The following is a 19,725-nucleotide window of genomic DNA, read 5'->3' on the forward strand; positions in this document are numbered from 1 at the left end:
CTATGGGATTTGGGGTTTCCTATGGGAATTTTGGGGTTTCCTATGGGATTTGGGGTTTCCTATGGGAATTTGGGGTTTTTGTGGGGGGGTTCATCGGGGTCAGGGGGGGTTCCATGGGATTTTGGGGGCGCCCCCCAAAGGGAAGGAGATTTGGGATTTTGGTGTTTCCTTTGGGATTTGGGGTTTCCTATGGGATTTGGGGTTATTGGGGGGGTTCCATGGGGTTTTGGGGGGGTGCCACTGAGGTTTTGGGGGTTTCCTATGGAATTTGGGGTTTTCCTATGGAATTTGGGGTTTCCTTTGGGATTTGGGGTTTTTGGGGGGGGTTCATCGGGGTCAGGGGGGGTCCAGGGGGTTTTGGGGGTGTCCCTGAGGTTTCGGGGCGCCCCCCAAAGGGAAGGAGAAGATTTGGGATTTTGGGGTTTCCTTTGGGATTTTGGGGTTTCCTTGGGATTTTGGGGTTTCCTATGGGAATTTGGGGTTTTTGGGGGGTGGTTCATCGGGTCAGGGGGGTCCCATGGGGTTTTGGGGGTGTCCCTGAGGTTTCGGGGTGCCCCCAAAGGGAAGGAGAAGAAGCCCCCGCTGCTGGAGGGGCCCCCCCTGCGGCTGAAGCCGCGCAGCGTGCACGAGCTCTCGGTGGAGCAGCAGCTCTACTACAAGGAGATCACCGAGGCCTGCGTGGGCTCCTGCGAGGCCAAACGGGCCGTGAGTCACCCCAAAAACACCCCAAAAACACCCAAAATCCTACAGGGTCCAGGGTCACAAAAAACCCACAGAAATCCCATAAAAACCCCATAAAAACAGCACAAAAATCCCATAAATGCCCCAAATTGGCTCCTACAAGGAGATCACCAAGGTTTTTGTGGGGTTCTGAGAGGTTTAAATGGGCCGTTGAGTCACCCAAAAAACACCCCAAAAACAGGCCAAAACCAGCCCCAAATCCTACAGGGTCCTAAACCCTTTATAGACCCCAAAAACCCCACAAAAATCCCATAAAATGCCCCAAATCTGTTGCAAAATCCTCCAAAAATGCCACAAAACCGCCCCTAAATCCCCCCGAAAAAGCCCCAAAATCCCCCAAAACCGCCCCAAAAAAAGCCCCCAAATGACCCAAAGCCACCCCCAGATGTCCCCAAGTGTCCCCAAATGTCCCCAAATGTCCCCAAATGTCCCCTGCAGGAGGCCCTGCAGAGCATCGCCACCGACCCCGGGCTGTACCAGATGCTGCCGCGCTTCAGCACCTTCATCTCTGAGGGGGTGAGCGACCCCAAAATCCCCGGGATTCACCCCAAAATCCCCAGGATTCACCCCAAAATCCCCGGGATTCACCCCAAAACCTGCCCCAAAACCTGCCCCAAAATCCCCGGGATTCACCCCAAAATCTGCCCCAAAATCTGCCCCAAAATCCCCAGGATTCACCCCAAAATCTGCCCCAAAATCTGCCCCAAAATCCCCGGGATTCACCCCAAAACCTGCCCCAAAATCTGCCCTAAACTCTGCCCCAAAATCTGCCCCAAAATCCACCCCAAAATCCCCGGGATTCACCCCAAAATCTGCCCCAAAATCCTTGGGATTCACCCCAAAACCTGCCCCAAAATCTGCCCTAAAATCTGCCCCAAAATCCCCGGGATTCACCCCAAAATCCCCAGAATTTACCCCAAAATCTGCCCCAAAATCTGCCCTAAAATCTGCCCCAAAATCCCCAGGATTCACCCCACAATCTGCCCCAAAATCCTCCCCAAAATCCTTGGGATTCACCCCAAAACCTGCCCCCAAATCCCCGGGATTCACCCCAAAATCTGCCCCAAACCTGACCCAAAATCTGCCCTAAACCTGACCCAAAATCCACCCCAAAATCCTCGGGATTCACCCCAAAATCTGCCCTAAACCTGACCCAAAATCTGTCCCAAAATCCCCAGAATTCACCCCAAAATCTGACCCTAAACCTGCCCCAAAATCCTGGGAGTTCACCCCAAAATCTGCCCCAAAATCCGCCCCAAAATCCGCCCCAAAATCCTGGGAATTCACCCCAAAACCTGACCCTAAACCTGCCCCAAAATCTGCCCCAAAATCCTCAGGATTCACCCCAAAATCTGCCCCAAACCTGACCCAAAATCTGCCCCAAAATCCACCCCAAAATCCTGGGAATTCACCCCAAAACCTGACCCTAAACCTGCCCCAAAATCTGCCCCAAAATCCCCAAAATTCACCCCAGAATCTGCCCTGAAATCCCAGGAATTGCCCCAAACTCCCAGGGGCGTCCCCAATGTCCCCAAAGTCCCCACTGTCCCCAATGTCCCCAATGTCCCCATGGTGTCCCCATGGTGTCCCCAATCCCCACAATTCCTCCAGTGTCCCCATGGTGTCCCCATGGTGTCCCCAATCCCCCCAATGTCCCCTCAGTGTCCCCATGGTGTCCCCAATCCCCCCAATGTCCCCTCAGTGTCCCCAAGGTGTCCCCAGTCCCCCCAATGTCCCCATGGTGTCCCCATGGTGTCCCCACTGTCCCCTCAGTGTCCCCAGTGTCCCCTCAGTGTCCCCATGGTGTCCCCATGGTGTCCCCAGTCCCCCCCCAGTGTCCCCAGTGTCCCCATGGTGTCCCCAGTGTCCCCGCAGTGTCCCCAGTGTCCCCAGTCCCCCCCAGTGTCCCCATGGTGTCCCCAGTGTCCCCATGGTGTCCCCAATCCCCCCAGTGTCCCCATGGTGTCCCCAGTGTCCCCATGGTGTCCCCATGGTGTCCCCAATCCCCCCAATGTCCCCATGGTGTCCCCAAGGTGTCCCCAATCCCCCTCAGTGTCCCCATGGTGTCCCCAGTCCCCCCCAGTGTCCCCAGTGTCCCCCCAATGTCCCCAAGGTGTCCCCAGTGTCCCCAGTGTCCCCATGGTGTCCCCATGGTGTCCCCAATCCCCCAATGTCCCCAAGGTGTCCCCAATGTCCCCAAGGTGTCCCCAAGGTGTCCCCAATGTCCCCAAGGTGTCCCCAGTGTCCCCAAGGTGTCCCCGGTGTCCCCAGGTGCGGGTGAACGTGGTGCAGAACAATCTGGCGCTGCTGATTTACCTGATGAGGATGGTGAAGGCCCTGATGGACAACCCCACCCTGTACCTGGAGAAATACGTGAGTGACGTCACCCGAGTGTCACCTGTGTCACCTGTGTGTCACCTGAGTGTCACCTGGGTCACCTGGGTCACCTGGGTCACCTGTGTCACCTCCTGTCCCTGTGTGTCACCTGTGTCACCTCCTGTCAGCCCCTGTCCCCTCCTGTCCTCACCTGTCCCTGATGGACAACCCCACCCTGTACCTGGAGAAATACGTGAGTGACGTCACCCAAGTGTCACCTGTGTCACCTCCCTGTGTCACCTGTGTCACCTCCTGTCCCTGTGTGTCACCTGTGTCACCTCCTGTCAGCCCCTGTCCCCTCCTGTCCCTGATGGACAACCCCACCCTGTACCTGGAGAAATACGTGAGTGACGTCGCCTGGGTCACCTGTGTGTCACCTGGGTCACCTCCTGTCCCAAAACTGTCCCAAAGTGTCTCAAACCTGTCCCCAGGTGTCCCCAAGTGCCCCAAGCTTGTCCCAAAGTGTCCCAAACGTGTCCCCAGGTGTCCCCAGGTGCCCCAAAGCGTCCCCAGGTGCCCCAAACCTGCCCTGAATATTCTTGAACCTGTCCCAACCTACGCTGGACGCATCCCCAAGTGTCCCCACCGTGTCCCCAATGATGTCCCCAATGATGTCCCCACCGTGTCCCCGCCGTGTCCCCAATGATGTCCCCAATGATGTCCCCAGTGATGTCCCCACCATGTCCCCCACCGTGTCCCCAATGATGTCCCCAATGATGTCCCCAATGATGTCCCCGCCGTGTCCCCAATGATGTCCCCAATGATGTCCCCACCATGTCCCCGCCGTGTCCCCAATGATGTCCCCACCGTGTCCCCGCCGTGTCCCCAATGATGTCCCCAATGATGTCCCCACCGATGTCCCCACCGTGTCCCCACCGTGTCCCCACCGTGTCCCCAATTATGTCCCCAATGATGTCTCCAATGATGTCCCCAATGATGTCCCCACCATGTCCCCACCGTGTCCCCACCGTGTCCCCGCCGTGTCCCCAATGATGTCCCCGCCATGTCCCCAATGATGTCCCCAATGATGTCCCCGCCATGTCCCCAATGATGTCCCCAATGATGTCCCCACCATGTCCCCGCCGTGTCCCCAATGATGTCCCCAATGATGTCCCCAATGATGTCCCCAATGATGTCCCCACCATGTCCCCACCGTGTCCCCACCGTGTCCCCGCCGTGTCCCCAATGATGTCCCCAATGATGTCCCCAATGATGTCCCCAATGATGTCCCCGCCGTGTCCCCAATGATGTCCCCAATGATGTCCCCACCGTGTCCCCACTGATGTCCCAAATGATGTCCCCGCCGTGTCCCCACCGTGTCCCCGTCGTGTCCCCAATGATGTCCCCAATGATGTCCCCAATGATGTCCCCAATGATGTCCCCGCCGTGTCCCCAATGATGTCCCCAATGATGTCCCCACCGTGTCCCCACTGATGTCCCAAATGATGTCCCCGCCGTGTCCCCACCGTGTCCCCGTCGTGTCCCCACCGTGTCCCCAATGATGTCCCCAATGATGTCCCCAATGATGTCCCTGCCGTGTCCCCAATGATGTCCCCAATGATGTCCCCACCGATGTCCCCAATGATGTCCCCGCCGTGTCCCCACTGATGTCCCCAATGATGTCCCCAATGATGTCCCCAATGATGTCCCCACCGTGTCCCCAATGATGTCCCCGCTGTGTCCCCAATGATGTCCCCAATGATGTCCCCAGTGATGTCCCCGCCGTGTCCCCGCTGTGTCCCCACTGTGTCCCCAATGATGTCCCCAATGATGTCCCCACCGATGTCCCCGCTGTGTCCCCAGTGATGTCCCCGCCATGTCCCCAATGATGTCCCCACCGTGTCCCCAGTGATGTCCCCACTGATGTCCCCAATGATGTCCCCACCGTGTCCCCAATGATGTCCCCACTGATGTCCCCGCCGTGTCCCCAGCTGCACGAGCTGATCCCGGCGGTGATGACGTGCATCGTCAGCCGCCAGCTGTGCCTGCGGCCAGATGTGGACAACCACTGGGCCCTGCGGGACTTCGCCGCCCGCCTGGTGGCCCAGGTGTGCAAGAACTTCAGCACCACCACCAACAACATCCAGTCCCGCATCACCAAAACCTTCACCAAGGTGGGGTTTGGGGTCACAAATGGGAATTGTGGGGTCACAAATGGGAATTGTGGGGTTTATGGGGTCAGGGGCGGGGATTTGGGGTCAGAAATGGGGATTTGGGGTGTGGGGTCAGGATGGGCCCAGGTGTGCAAGAACTTCAGCACCACCACCAACAACATCCAGTCCCGCATCACCAAAACCTTCACCAAGGTGGGGTTTGGGTCACAAATGGGAATTGTGGGGTCAGAAATGGGAATTATGGGGTCAGAAATGGGAAATGTGGGGTCAGAAATGGGGATTTGGGGTCAGGGATGGGATTTATGGGGTCAGGGTTTTGGGGGTTGGGGTGAAGGTTTGGGGTCTTGCTGGGGGGTTTGGGGTGAGGATTTGGGGTGAGGATTTGGGTCAGGTTTTGGCTCAGGGATCTGGAGTCAGGATTTGGGGTCAGGGTTTGGGGTCTGTGCTCAGGATTTGGGGTCAGGATTCGGGGTCAGGGTTTGGGGTCTGTGCTCAGGATTCGGGGTCAGGATTCGGGGTCAGGGTTTGGGGTCTGTGCTCAGGATTTGGGCTCAGGATTCGGGGTCAGGCTTTGGGGTTTGGGCTCAGGATTTGGGGTCAGGGTTTGGGGTCAGCGTTTGGGGTCAGGGTTTGGGGTTTGGGCTCAGGATTCAGGGTCAGGATTCGGGGTCAGGGTTTGGGGTTTGGGCTCAGGATTTGGGGTCAGGATTTGGGGTGGCCTCTGTGTCCCCGCAGAGCTGGGTCGATGACAAAACGCCCTGGACCACGCGCTACGGCTCCATCGCGGGGCTGGCCGAGCTGGGCCACGACGTGAGTGACACCTGGGGACACCTGGGGACACCTGGGGACACCTCGGGGACACCTGTGCTCTGCCCCCACTGGCCCCAATGTCCCCCGAACGTCCCCAATCCCGCCAATGTCCCCAAATGTCCCCAAATGTCCCCAAATGTCCCCAGTCCCCCCAAAGCCTCCAACGCCCCCAATGTCCCCAATAATGTCCCTGGTGTCCCCATCCCCCGCAATGTCCCTCCGGTGTCCCCAATGCCCCCAAAAACCCAAATGTCCCTGGTGTCCCCACAATGTCCCCCAATGTCCCCCAAATGTCCCCAATGTCCCCAATCCCCCCCAAAACCCCAAATGTCCCCAATATCCCCACTGTCCCCAATGTCCCCAATCCCCCCCAAAACCCCAAATGTCCCCAGTGTCCCCGACCCCCCCAGTGTCCCCTGGCTGTCCCCAGGTGATCAAGACCCTGATCCTGCCGCGGCTGCCGGCCGAGGGCGAGCGCGTGCGGAACATTCTGGAAGGGCCGGTGGTGAGCACCATCGACCGCATCGGGGCCGACCACGTGCAGAGCCTGCTGCTGGTGAGCTCAGGGGACACCCTGGGGACACCTTGGGGACACCTTGGGGACACCCTGGGGACACTGAGGGCATTGGGGACACCTTGGGGACACCGGGGACACTGGGGACACCTTGGGGACACCTTGGGGACACCTTGGGGACATTGTGGGGATTGGGAGGATTAGGGGGGACATTGGGGACACTGGGAAGATTGGGGGATTGGGGACATTGGGGACACTGGGGACATTAATGGGATTGGGGACATTGGGGACACATAGGGACAAAGTGTGTCCCCAGTCCCCCCAATGTCCCCAGTGCTGTCCCCACAGAAGCGCTGCGCCCCCGTGCTGGCCATGCCGATGGTGTCACTCTGGTGTCCCCGATGTCCCCAATGCTGTCCCCAATGCTGTCCCCATTGTCCCCACAGAAGCACTGCGCCCCCATGTTGGCCAAGGATGTCCCCAATGTCCCTTTGTGCCCCATGCTGGCCATGCTGATGGTGTCACTCTGATGTCCCCAATGATGTCCCCATGTCCCCACAGAAGCACTGCACCCCCTGCTGGCCATGCCGATGGTGTCACTCTGGTGTCCCCAATGTCCCCAATGATGTCCCTTTGTGTCCCCACAGAAGCACTGCACCCCCTGCTGGCCATGCCGATGGTGTCACTCTGGTGTCCCCAATGTCCCCAATGATGTCCCTTTGTGTCCCCACAGAAGCGCTGCGCCCCCATGCTGGCCATGCCGATGGTGTCACTCTGGTGTCACTCTGGTGTCCCCAATGTCCCCATTGTCCCTTTGTGTCCCCACAGAAGCACTGCGCCCCCGTGCTGGCCAAGGCGCGGCCCCCCCCCCGACAGCCCCGAGTGCTACCGCGGTGACTTCGGGTACCTGGGGGGGCTCCTCTGCTCACACGTGGTCAAGGCCAGGGCCCAGGCGGCCCTGCAGGCCCAGCAGGTCAACAGGACCACGCTGACCATCACCCAGGTGACAATGGGGACAATGGGGACAATGGGGGGATTGGGGACATCGGGGGGATTGGGGACATCGGGGGGCATTGGGGACACTGGGGGGATTGAGGACAAGGGGGACACAAGGGGGGCACAGGCGGCCCTGCAGGCCCAGCAGGTCAACAGGACCACGCTGACCATCACCCAGGTGACATATGGGGACATCGGGGACAATGGGGACATCGGGGGGATTGAGGGGATTGAACTGCATGGGGACATTGGGGGGCATTGGGGACAATGGGGGCTTGGGGACAATGGGGACAGGGGGGCACAGGTGGCCCTGCAGGCCCAGCAGGTCAACAGGACCACGCTGACCATCACCCAGGTGACAATGGGGACAATGGGGACATCGGGGGGATTGAGGGGATTGAACTGCATGGGGACATTGGGGGGCATTGGGGACAATGGGGGCTTGGGGACAATGGGGACAGAGTGGGCCCAGGCGGCCCTGCAGGCCCAGCAGGTGACCAGGACAACGCTGACCATCACCCAGGTGACATTTGGGGACATTGGGGACAATGGGGACATCGGGGGGATTGGACTGAATGGGGACATCGGGGACAATGGAGGGATTGAGGGGATTGGGGACAATGGGGACACAGGAAGGGGCACAGGTGGCCCTGCAGGCCCAGCAGGTGACCAGGACCACGCTGACCATCACCCAGGTGACAATGGGGACATTGGGGACATGTCTCCAGTGTCCCCCCTAATGCCGTCCCTTGTCCCCAATCTCCCCAATCCCTCCAATGTCCCCAGTGTCCCTGTGTCCCTTGTCCCCACAGCCATGCCTGACGCTGACGCTGTCCCTGTCCCCAATGTCCCCAATGAATGTCCCAATGTCCCCAATGTCTCCTAACGCTCTCCCTTGTCCCACAGCTGCGCCTGATGCTGATGCTGTCCCTTGTCCCCAATGTCCCCACTGTCCCCAATGTCCCTAACCGTGTCCCTTATCCCCAATGTCCCTAACTGTGTCCCCAATGTCCCTGTGTCCCTAACGCCGTCCCTTGTCCCCACAGCCACGCCCGACACTGACGCTGTCCCTTGTCCCCAATGTCCCCAATGTCCCCCAATGCTGTCCCTTGTCCCCAATCCCCTCAATGTCCCTAACTGTGTCCCTTGTCCCCAATATCCCCAATGTCCCCAGTGTCCCCAATGTCCCCTAACCGCGTCCCTTGTCCCCACAGCCGCGCCCGACGCTGACGGTGTCCCTGTGTCCCCAATGTCCCTGTGTCCCTGTGTCCCCAATCCCCCAATGTCCCTAACCGTGTCCCTGTGTCCCTGTGTCCCTAATGTCCCCAGTGTCCCTAACCGTGTCCCTTGTCCCCACAGCCGCGCCCGACGCTGACGCTGTCCCTGTGTCCCCAATGTCCCCTAACCGTGTCCCTTGTCCCCAATGTCCCTAACCGTGTCCCTTGTCCCCACAGCCGCGCCCGACGCTGACGCTGTCCCTGTGTCCCCAATGTCCCTGTGTCCCTGTGTCCCCAATCCCCCAATGTCCCTAACCGTGTCCCTTGTCCCCCATGTCCCCACTGTCCCCAGTGTCCCTAACCGTGTCCCTTGTCCCCACAGCCGCGCCCGACGCTGACGCTGTCCCAGGCCCCGCAGGCCCCGGGGGCCCCCCCCCGCCGCCCCCCCCAGCATCATCAAGGTCCCCAGCGCCATCGCCCTGCCCGTCCCTGTGCCCGTGCCTGTCCCCACGCTGGCCCCCGGCCGCCCCGGCACCCCCACGCAGCCATCGCCGCCCCCACCCAAGTTCATCGTCATGTCCTCCTCGGCCAGCAGCGCCAGCCAGCAGGTGCGGGGACAGCGGGGACAATGGGGGGACAATGGGGGGAATGGGGGGAATGGGGACAGTGGGGGCACTGGGGGAATGGGGACAGCGGGGACAATGGGGGGAATGGGGACACTGGGGACAATGGGGACAGCGGGGGGACATTGGGGACAGCGGGGACAATGGTGGGAATGGGGACACTGGGGACAATGGGGACAGCGGGGGGACACTGGGGACAGCAGGGACAATGGGGGGAATGGGGGAATGGGGACACTAGGGGGATTGGGGACAATGGGGGGAATGGGGACAGTGGGGGCATTGGGGACAATGGGGACATTGGGGGGAATGGGGACAGCGGGGACAATGGGGACATTGGGGGAATTTGGGACAGTGAAGACATTGGGGGACATTGGGGGGACACTGGGGACAGTGGGGACAATAGGGGGATTGGGGACAATGGGGGGACAATGGGGACAATGGGGACACTGGGGACACCGAGGGGACACCGAGGGCATTGGTGACACCGAGGGCATTGGGGACATTTGGGGCATTGGGGACACTGAGGGGACATTTGGGGACATTGGTGACACCGAGGGCATCGGTGACACTTTGGCCACGTCCCCGCCGTGTCCCCCCTGCCCAGGTGATCACGCTGAGCACGTCCCCCGCGCCCACGGCCACCTCTCCGGTCACCACCACCGTCCCCAGCGTGCAGCCGCTGGTCAAGCTGGTGTCCCCCGCCGTGCCCAGCAGCGCCACCAGCAGCGCCACCAGCAGCGCCGCCGGCGTCCCCGGCACGGTGCAGAAATACATCGTGGTGTCCCTGCCGCCCGCCTCGGGCGGGGACACCAAGGGCGGCGCCACCGCTGCCACCGCCACCGCCACCCCCCCGCCCGCCGCCGCCACCGCCGCCCCGCAGCTGTCCCCAAGTGCCACCGGCGGCTCCCCGGTGGCCTCTGCCACCGCGGCCACCCCCAAGGGCGAGGCTGGGGACAGTCCCCAAGGCACCGCCGCTGTCACCGCCGCCGCTGTCACCTTCAAGGCCAACGGGACAGCCGGGGCGGGTGACGGGGACGCAGGAGCCACCAGCGGGGCAGTGACGGACACTGAGGGGCTCCAGAGTGTCACCAAAGTGTCCCCAAGAGGCAGCCAAGGGGTCTTAATGTCCCCGAGGGTCCCCAGAGGGTCCCAAATGTCCCCAGTGTGTCCCCAAGGTGTCCCAATGTCACCAGAGTGTCCCCAGGGGTCACCAGGGTCACCAGAGGGGGTCCCAATGTCACCAAGGGACACCAAGGGGGCACCAGGGTCACCAGAGGGGTCCCAGTGTCACCAAAGTGTCCCCAAAGTGTCCCCAAGGGGGCACCAGGGTCACCAGAGGGGGTCCCAATGTCACCAAGGGACACCAAGGGGGCACCAGGGTCACCAAAGGGGTCCCAGTGTCACCAAAGTGTCCCCAAGGGGCACCAGGGGCACCAGAGGTGTCCCAGTGTCACCAAAATGTCCCCAGAGTATCCCCAAAGTGTCCCCAAAGTGTCCCCGGGCTCCTCTGGAAAGGACAAGGGGGTCTGGGTGTCCCCAAAATGTCCCCAGAATATCCCCAGAGTGTCCCCAAAATGTCCCCAAAGTGTCCCTGGGTCCCTCTGGGGAGGACAGGGAGGGTCTGGGTGTCCCCAGATTGTCCTCAAAGGGTCCCCAAAGTGTCCCCAAATTGTCCCCAAAGTGTCCCTGGGTCCCTCTGGGGAGGACAGGGGGGGTCTGGGTGTCCCCAAGGTGTCCCCAAATTGTCCCCAAAATGTCCCTGGGTCCCTCTGGGGAGGACAGGGACGGTCTGGGTGTCCCCAAAGTGTCCCCAAAGTGTCCCCCTGGACCCCGCGGTGTCTCCCGGGGCTGTGTGGAGCTCAATAAACTCCCAGTTCCTCCCAGTTCATCCCAGTTCCTCCCAGTTTGTCCCCAAAATGTCACCAGAGGGGCCTGGGGGTAGGAGCAGCCAATGGGAGGGGGGGCGGTGGCAGTGACGTCATCGGGCCGGCAAGGCCACACCCCCGGGGGCGGTGGCGGTGACGTCATTGGGGTGACAGGGACAGGGCCACCTCCCCCCCAATGTCCCCGGGGTCGTTACCCCCGCGCGGGGACACCGTGACCAGTATGGACCAGTATGGACCAGTATGGACCAGTACGGACCAGTATGGACCAGTATAGACCAGTATGGACCAGTACGGACCAGTATGGACCAGTACAGACCAGTATGGACCAGTACAGACCAGTGTCCCCCAGTTCCCCCCAGTCCCTCCCAGTACAAACCAGTACCCTCAGATCTCTTTTTTAATCCTTCCCAGTCCCCCCCAGTCTCTCCCAGTGTCCCCCCAGTATAAACCAGTAACCCCCAATCCCCTCCCAGTCCCTCCCAGTTCCCCCCGTCCCTCCCAGTGTCCCCCATTTCCTTCCCAGTCCCTCCAGTGCCCCCCAATCTCCTCCCAGTTCCCCCCAGTATAAACCAGTAACCCCCAAATCCCCCTCCAGTCCCCCCGTCCCTCCCAGTTCCCCCCAATCCTCTCCCAGTTCCCCCCAGTTTGATCCCAGTTCCTCCCAGTCCCTCCCAGTCCCCTCCCAGTGTCCCCCATTTCCTTCCCAGTCCCCCCCAAACCCCCCCAATCCCCTCCCAGTTCCCCCCAGTCCCTCCCAGTGCCCCCCAATCTCCTCCCAGTTCCCCCCAGTATAAACCAGTAACCCCCAAATCCCCCTCCAGTCCCCCCCGTCTCTCCCATTTCCCCCCAGTTCCCTCCCAGTCCCCCCCAGTTTGATCCCAGTTCCCCCCAATCCCCTCCCAGTTCCCCCCAATCCCCTCCCAGTTCCCCCCAATCTCCTCCCACTGCCCCCCCAGTATAAACCAGTAACCCCCAAATCCCCCTCCAGTCCCCCCCGTCTCTCCCATTTCCCCCCAATCCCCTCCCAGTCCCCCCCAGTTTGATCCCAGTTCCCCCCAATCCCCTCCCAGTCCCTCCCAGTTCCCCCCAATCCCCTCCCAGTTCCCCCCAGTCCCCCCCAGTTTGATCCCAGTTCCCTCCCAATCCCTCCCAGTCCCTCCCAGTTCCCCCCAATCCCCTCCCAGTCCCCCCCAGTTTGATCCCAGTCCCCCCCAGTTCCCCCCAGTCCCCTCCCAGTCCCTCCCAGTCCCTCCCAGTGCCACCCCCGCGGTCACTGTCCCCAGCCCCGTTATAAACCCCGCGGTGACACCGGGGGGGGCTCAGCCATGGCTCCGTCCCCGCCGCGCCCCCGCGTGGCCCTGCTGGCCCTGGTGGCCTTGGTGGCCCTGGTGGCCCCCCCGGCGCGGGGCTGGGACAGGGACGCCCCCACGGCCACGCTGGCGGTGACAAACGGGGGACAGTGGGGACAATGGGGGGAGCCCGAGTTCTGCCCCGGGAGAGCCTACGCCAGCGGCTTCCAGCTCAAGGTGGGGACACTGGGGACACTGGGGGACATTGGGGACACTGGGGGGGTTCAGGGAGTTGGGGACATTGGGGGGGGTTCAGGGGGTTTGGGACATTGGGGGATTGGGGGACATTGGGGGGACACTTGGGGACACTGGGGGTGTTCAGGGGGTTTGGGACATTTGGGGGCACTGGGGGGGTTCAGGGAGTTGGGGACATTGGGGGGATTTGGGACATTGGGGGGACATTTGGGGACACTTGGGGGCATTGGGGACACTGGGGGATTGGGGACATTGGGGGCATTGGAACATCGGGGGGATTGGGGACACTGGGGGGCATTGGGGACAGTGGGGACATTGGGGGGACGCCGAGTTCTGCCCCGGGAGAGCCTACGCCAGCGGCTTCCAGCTCAAGGTGGGGACATTTGGGGACACCTGGGGACATTGGGGGGGTTGGGGACATCTGGAGAGGTTCAGGGGGTTTGGGACATTGGGGGGGATTGGGGGGACATTGGGGACACTGGGGACATTGAGGGGATTGGGGACGCAGGACACTGGGGACAGGAGGGGACACTGGGGACAGGAGGGGACACTGGGGGCATGGGGGACATTGAGGGGATTGGGGACATTGGGGACATCGGGGGGACATTGGGGGGACATTGGGGACGTTGGGGGATCGCGGGGCTAAAAGGGGAGGACATGGGGGGGACAGGGTGGGAATTCAGGGGGGACATGGGGGGGACAGGGTGGGGACAAAGGGAGGGACAAGTTGGGGACAGGGGGGAACAAATGGAGAACAGTGAGGGGGACAAGGAGGGGACAAGGAGGGGACAGGGGGGACATGGGGAGGGACAAGTTGGGGACATGGGGGGGATGGGGCGGAGACGAAGTTGGGGACATGGGGGGGACAAGGGGGGGCTGAGGGGACATCGGGGGCCACATAGGGCACAAATAGGGGACATGGAGGGGACACAAGAGGGGACAAAGGGGGACAGATGGAGAACATTGAGGGGACAAGGAGGGGACAGTGAGGGGACAAAGGGAGGGTCAGGTTGGGGACATGGGGGGACACAGAGAGGAATTCAGGGGGGACAAAGGGGGGGGACAAGGAGGGGACAAGGGTGGGGACAAATGGAGGACACTGCGGGGACAAGGAGGGGACATAGGGGGGACATGGCGGGACAAAGGGAGGGACAAGTTGGGGACATGGGGACAGGACAAAGGAGGGGACGTGGGGGGACGAGGAATGGGAGACAAGAGGGGGACAATGAGGGGACACGGGGGGACAATGGGGGGACACGGGGGGACAAAAGAAGGGCATTGAGGGGGACAGGGAGGGGACAATGGGGGGGACAGGGAGGGGACAATGGGGGGGACACAGGGAGACAAATGTAGGACATTGAGGGGGACAAGGATGGGACAATGGGGGGGACAATGGGGGGACATGGAGGGAAAAATGGAGAAGATTGAGGGGGACAAGGGGGTGACAATGGGGGGACATGAAGGGGACAATGGGGGACAAAGGAGGACATTGAGGGGACAGTGGGGGGGACAATGGGGGGACATGGGAGGGGACAATGGGGGACAGATGGGGACAAGGGGGGACATGGAAGGGACATGGAGGGGACAGAGGGAGGGGACAAGAGAGGGACAAGGAGAGGATAATGGGGGGGCATGGGAGGGGACAATGGGGGGACAAAATGGGGACAATGGGGGGGACATGGGTGACAAGGGGGTCTGAGGGGACATCAGGGACATGAAGGGGACAAATGGGGGACACGGGGGGACACTGGGGACACCAGGGGTGATGGGGGGACACAGAGGGGACACTGGGGACACAGGGGACAAGATGGTGGGGACAGGAGGATTTGGGGGGGTGACGAGGGGACTTAGGGGACATGGGAAGGGACAGGAACTGGGGACACAGGGGGTGACAATTTTGGGTGACCCATGGAGGGTGACAGGAATTGGGGACACGGGAGGTGACAGAATTGGGGACACGGGAGGTGACACTTTTGGGGCGGCGCAGGTGGAGCCCCACAAGGGATTTTTCGGGGACGACACGGGGCTGAACGGGGTCCGGCTGCTCTGTGACAAGGCAGGAGAGGTCACGTCCAGCGAGGGGCCGTGAGTGACCACAGGGGACAGAGGGGTGGGGACGGCCGGGGGTGGGCACCAGAACCCGGCCATGGTCACCAAAACCCGGCCATGGCCACCATAACTCATCCATGGCCACCAAAACCCAGCCATGGCCCCCAGAACCCAGCCATGGTCACCATAACTCATCCATGGCCACCAGAACCCAGCCATGGCCACCAGAACCCAACCATGGTCACCATAATGCATCCATGGCCACCAAAACCCAGCCATGGCCACCAGAACCCGGCCATGGCCACCAAAACCCAGCCATGGTCACCATAACTCATCCATGGCCACCAAAACCCAGCCATGGCCACCAGAACCCAGCCATGGTCACCAAAACCCGGCCATGGCCACCAGAACCCAGCCATGGTCACCAAAACCCAACCATGGTCACCATAATGCATCCATGGCCACCAAAACCCAGCCATGGCCACCAGAACCCAGCCATGGCCACCAGAACCCGGCCATGGTCACCAAAACCCAGCCATGGCCACCAAAACCCAGCCATGGTCACTGTAACCCAACCATGGCCATCAAAATAACTCTGTGACCACCAAAACCTGACCATGGCCACTGTGACCGAACTGTGGCCACCATAACCCGACCACAGCCATCAAAACCCAACCACGACCACCAGGACCAAACCATGGCCACCAAAACCTGACCATAGCCACCATGACCCAACCATGGCCAACACATGGCCAATACAACCCAACCACAACCACCGTGACCCAACCATGGCTACCAAGACCAAACCATGACCACCATGACCCAACCACGACCATCACAATCCAACCATGGCCAGTAGAGCCCAACGCAACCCAACCATGGCCAACATGATCCAACCACAGCCAACGCAACCCAACCACGGCCACTGCAACCCAACCATGGCCAATGGAGCCCAACACAACCCAACCACAGCCAACACAACCCAACCATGGCCACCATGACCCTTCCATGACCACCATGACCCAACCACGGCCAACACAACCCAACCACGGCCAACAGAGCCCAACCACGACCATCACAACCCAACCATGGCCAGTAGAGCCCAACACAACCCAACCATGGCCTACATGATCCAACCACAGCCAACTCAACCCAACCACAGCCACCGCAACACAACCCAACCACAGCCACCGCAACACAACCCAACCACAGCCAACACAACCCAACCATGGCCAACATGACCCAACCACAGCCAACACAACCCAACCATGGCCAATAGAGCCCAAGACAACGCAACCATGGCCAATAGAGCCCAACGCAACCCAACACAACCCAACCATGGCCAACACAACCCAACCATGGCCAACGCAACCCAACTGCACCAAATAGAGCCCAACACAACCCAACCATGGCCAACATGATCCAACCATGGCCAATAGAGCCCAACACAACCCAACCACGGCCAACACGACCCAACCACGGCCAACACAACCCTACCACGGCCAATACAACCCAACACAACCCAACCATGGCCAGTAGCACCCAACACAACCCAACCACGGCAAACACAACCCAACTGCAGCAAATAGAGCCCAATATGATCCAACCATGGCCAATGCAACCCAACACAACCCAACCATGGCCAACACAACCCAACCAGGCCCCGCTCTGTCCCTGCAGCCGCGGCGCCTGGAGCCGGCCGGAGTCGTGTCCCCCCGGGCAGCGCCTGGTCTCCTTCCGGCTGCGCGTGGAGGCGCCGCGCGGGCTCTGGGACGACACGGCCGCCAACGCCATGGCCGCCATCTGCTCGGGGGGCTCCCTGCTCGAGGGCCGCGGCGGCCCCCAGGGCACCTGGGGCAACTGGAGCCTGCCCTGCCCGCCCGGGGCCGGCGTCTGCGGCCTCCGCACCCGCGTGGAGCGCCCCCAGCGCGGCGGCGACGACACCGGCCTGAACGACGTCGAGCTCTACTGCTGCAGCTGAGCCGGGGGCAACTGGGGGCAACTGGGAGCACCTGGGGGCACCTGGGAGCAACTGGGAGCACCTGGGAGTAACTGGGAGCACCTGGGAGCAACTGGGGGCAACTGGGAGCACCTGGGAGCAACTGGGAGCACCTGGGGGCAACTGGGAGTAACTGGAAGCAACTGGGGGCAACTGGGAGCACCTGAGGGCACCTGGGAGTAACTGGGAGCACCTGGGAGCACCCAGGACCCTCAGGATCTTCACGGACCCCCCCATGGACCCTCCTGACCCCATGGAACCCCCAGGACCTTCCTTGACCCCCCCCCGCCATGTCCATCCATTGACCCCATGGACTCTCCCAACCACCCCCAGGGGCGGGGCAATGAACGACTTTGATTGACAGCTCTGGCCACGCCCCCTTTTGTGGGAGGAGAGCACTGGGAGGGAACTGGGATGGAACTGGTGCAAATTGGGACAAACTGGGGGGGACTGGGATGGAACTGGAGCAAACTGGGACAAACTGGGAGCGCTGGGAACCCCCCAAAAACGAGTCCAGGCCCCTCCCCGACGTGGGAAAAGCCACTTTATTCCCCTCCCCCCCACAGCGAGGGAGGGGCGGGAGGGGGCGTGGCCTATCAAGCCACACCCCCCGCTGGAAGCGCTGCGATTGGTCAAGGTTATGAGGGCGGGGGAGCGGGGTTTGTGCTTTGATTTGGCCCCGCCCCTTGGGGGGGGCGGGGTTATTGCTGTCAGAGACTCCGCCCTAATTGGGCGGGGCCGATGCGCGCACGCGGGGCGGGGGGCGGGGCCATGCGGGAGCAGCCAATGGGAGGCGGCGGAGGGGGCGGGGTCAGGGCGAGGCCCCGCCCCCCAGCAGGGGCTCGAGCTCACGCAGGGCGGCAGGGCCGAGGCGGGGCAGGACCTGGCAGGGGGAAAATGGGGAAAAATCGGGAAAAATTGGGAAAAATCGGCGGAATTCCACTCAAAATCCTCGTGGGGAACGCGGTACCCACGGGGATTTACCCGAAACCTGAGGAAATTTACCCAAAATCTGAATAAAACTCCTCAAAATCTACAAAAATTACCCAAAACCTGAGAAAAAAAAATCCCAAAAATCTCTAAAAATTACCCAAAATCTGAGAAAAAAATCCAATTTCCCCTCAGATCCCTCCAATTTTCCCCAAATCCACCCAAATTCCATCAATTTCTGCCCCAATTTTGACTCCAATTCCCCCCAAATTCCCTCTAATTTTCCCCAATTTTTGCCCAAATCCCCCCCAATTTCCCCTCAAATCCTCCTGATTTTCCCCCAAATTTCCCCCAAAATTTCCCTAATCCCCCCCAGTTTCCCTCAAATTTCCTCCCAGCCCCCCCCCAATTTACCCCAAATCCCCGAAATTTTCCCCCCAAATTTTCCCCCGAATTCCCCCCAGTTTCCCCCCCAAATCTCCCCCAATTTTTCCCCCAAATTCCCTCAATTTTCCCCCAATTTTCCCCCCAAATTTCCCCAATTTTCCCCGAAATTTTCCCTGAAATTTTCCCCCAAATTCCCTCAATTTCCCCCCAAATTTTCCCTGAAATTCCCCCCAGTTTCCTCCAAATTTCCACCCAGGATCCCCCCAAATATTCCCCCACATTTTCCCTCAAATTCCCCCAATTTTTCCCCAATTTCCCCCCAAATCCCCAAATTTTCCCTCCAAATTTCTCCCCAAATCCCCCAATATCCCCCAAATTTTCCCCCAAAATCCCCCAAATTTCCCCCCAAAATCCCCCAATTTCCCCCAAATTTTCCCTCAAATTTTCCCCAAATCCCCCAATTTTCCCCCAATTTTTCCCCCCAAAATCCCCCAAATTTCCCCCCAAAATCCCCCAATTTCCCCCAAATTTTCCCTCAAATTTCCCCCCAACTTTCCCCAAATCCCCCCGGGATTCCCCCCCTCCCTCACCTGCAGGGCCTGGATCAGCTCCCGCAGCCCCCGCGGGGTCTCGGCCCCCAGCAGCACCGAGGAGACGCCCTCGAGGCGCAGGGACCACGCTGGGGACAGGGACAATGACAGTGACATCATCAGTGTCACCCAGTGCCACCTCAGTGTCACCCACCCCGTCAATGTCACCCCAGTGTCACCCCAGGGTCACCCACCCCATCAGTGTCACCCACCCTGTCAATGTCACCCCCAACGCCCTCGAGGCGCAGGGACCACGCTGGGGACAGGGACAGGGACAATGACAGTGACAGTGTCACCCAGTGCCACCCCAGTGCCACCCACCCTGTCAATGTCACCCCAGGGTCACCCACACCATCAGTGTCACCCCAGCAGCACCGAGGAGACGCCCTCGAGGCGCAGGGACCACACTGGGGACAATGACAGTGACAATGACATCGTCAGTGTCACCCACTCTGTCAGTGCCATCCCCTGTGTCACCCTGTGCCACCCCAGTGTCACCCAGCCCGTCAGTGCCACCCCAACAGCACCGAGGAGACGCCCTCGAGGCGCAGGGACCACGCTGGGGACAGGGACAGGGACAATGACAGTGACAGTGTCACCCAGTGCCACCTCAGTGTCACCCACCCCGTCAATGTCACCCCAGTGTCACCCCAGGGTCACCCACCCCATCAGTGTCACCCACCCTGTCAATGTCACCCCAGTGTCACCCCAGGGTCACCCACCCCATCAGTGTCACCCACCCTGTCAATGTCACCCCCAACGCCCTCGAGGCGCAGGGACCACACTGGGGACGGGGACAATGACAGTGACAATGACAGTGTCACCCACCCTGTCAGTGCCACCCCTGTGTCACCCCTGTGTCACCCACCCCCAACGCCCCCATTGCCCCCCTCCTCCATGCCCCAGTGATGTCCCCAACCATGTCCCAGTCCCCAAATGTCCCCAATGT

At 61.0% G+C, this 19,725-nt stretch overlaps 2 protein-coding genes and 1 long non-coding RNA gene across 3 annotated transcripts; 2 read left to right on the forward strand and 1 right to left on the reverse strand.

Moving 5' to 3' along the window:
* Nucleotides 1-542: 542 nt before the first annotated feature.
* TAF6 (TATA-box binding protein associated factor 6) lies at nucleotides 543-11,348 on the forward strand (the record flags this gene model as incomplete). Its single annotated transcript, XM_054518292.1, is given in 11 exon segments — nucleotides 543-705; nucleotides 1,180-1,257; nucleotides 3,013-3,114; nucleotides 5,049-5,231; nucleotides 5,967-6,041; nucleotides 6,472-6,597; nucleotides 7,384-7,416; nucleotides 7,418-7,558; nucleotides 9,151-9,207; nucleotides 9,209-9,376; nucleotides 9,996-11,348. Coding segments are annotated over 11 exon segments (2,464 nt in total), but the record flags the coding sequence as incomplete, so codon positions are not given.
* A 26-nt stretch (nucleotides 11,349-11,374) lies between these two features.
* Nucleotides 11,375-16,862, forward strand: LOC118701111 (vitelline membrane outer layer protein 1 homolog). The gene is made up of 3 exons (XM_036405737.2): nucleotides 11,375-12,803; nucleotides 14,809-14,906; nucleotides 16,551-16,862. The coding sequence occupies exons 1-3, from the start codon at nucleotides 12,603-12,605 to the stop codon at nucleotides 16,849-16,851; spliced, it is 600 nt and encodes a 199-aa protein (XP_036261630.1). The 5' UTR covers nucleotides 11,375-12,602; the 3' UTR covers nucleotides 16,852-16,862.
* Nucleotides 16,863-17,396: 534 nt separating this feature from the next.
* On the reverse strand, nucleotides 17,397-19,380 carry LOC118701110 (uncharacterized). The gene is made up of 2 exons (XR_004982412.2): nucleotides 18,777-19,380; nucleotides 17,397-17,752 (listed from the first exon to the last, which is right to left on the reverse strand). It is a non-coding gene; the product is annotated as an uncharacterized LOC118701110 (long non-coding RNA).
* Nucleotides 19,381-19,725: the final 345 nt, after the last annotated feature.

Source organism: Molothrus ater, unplaced genomic scaffold, assembly GCF_012460135.2.
Source record: "Molothrus ater isolate BHLD 08-10-18 breed brown headed cowbird unplaced genomic scaffold, BPBGC_Mater_1.1 matUn_MA715, whole genome shotgun sequence".
NCBI lineage: Eukaryota > Metazoa > Chordata > Aves > Passeriformes > Icteridae > Molothrus > Molothrus ater.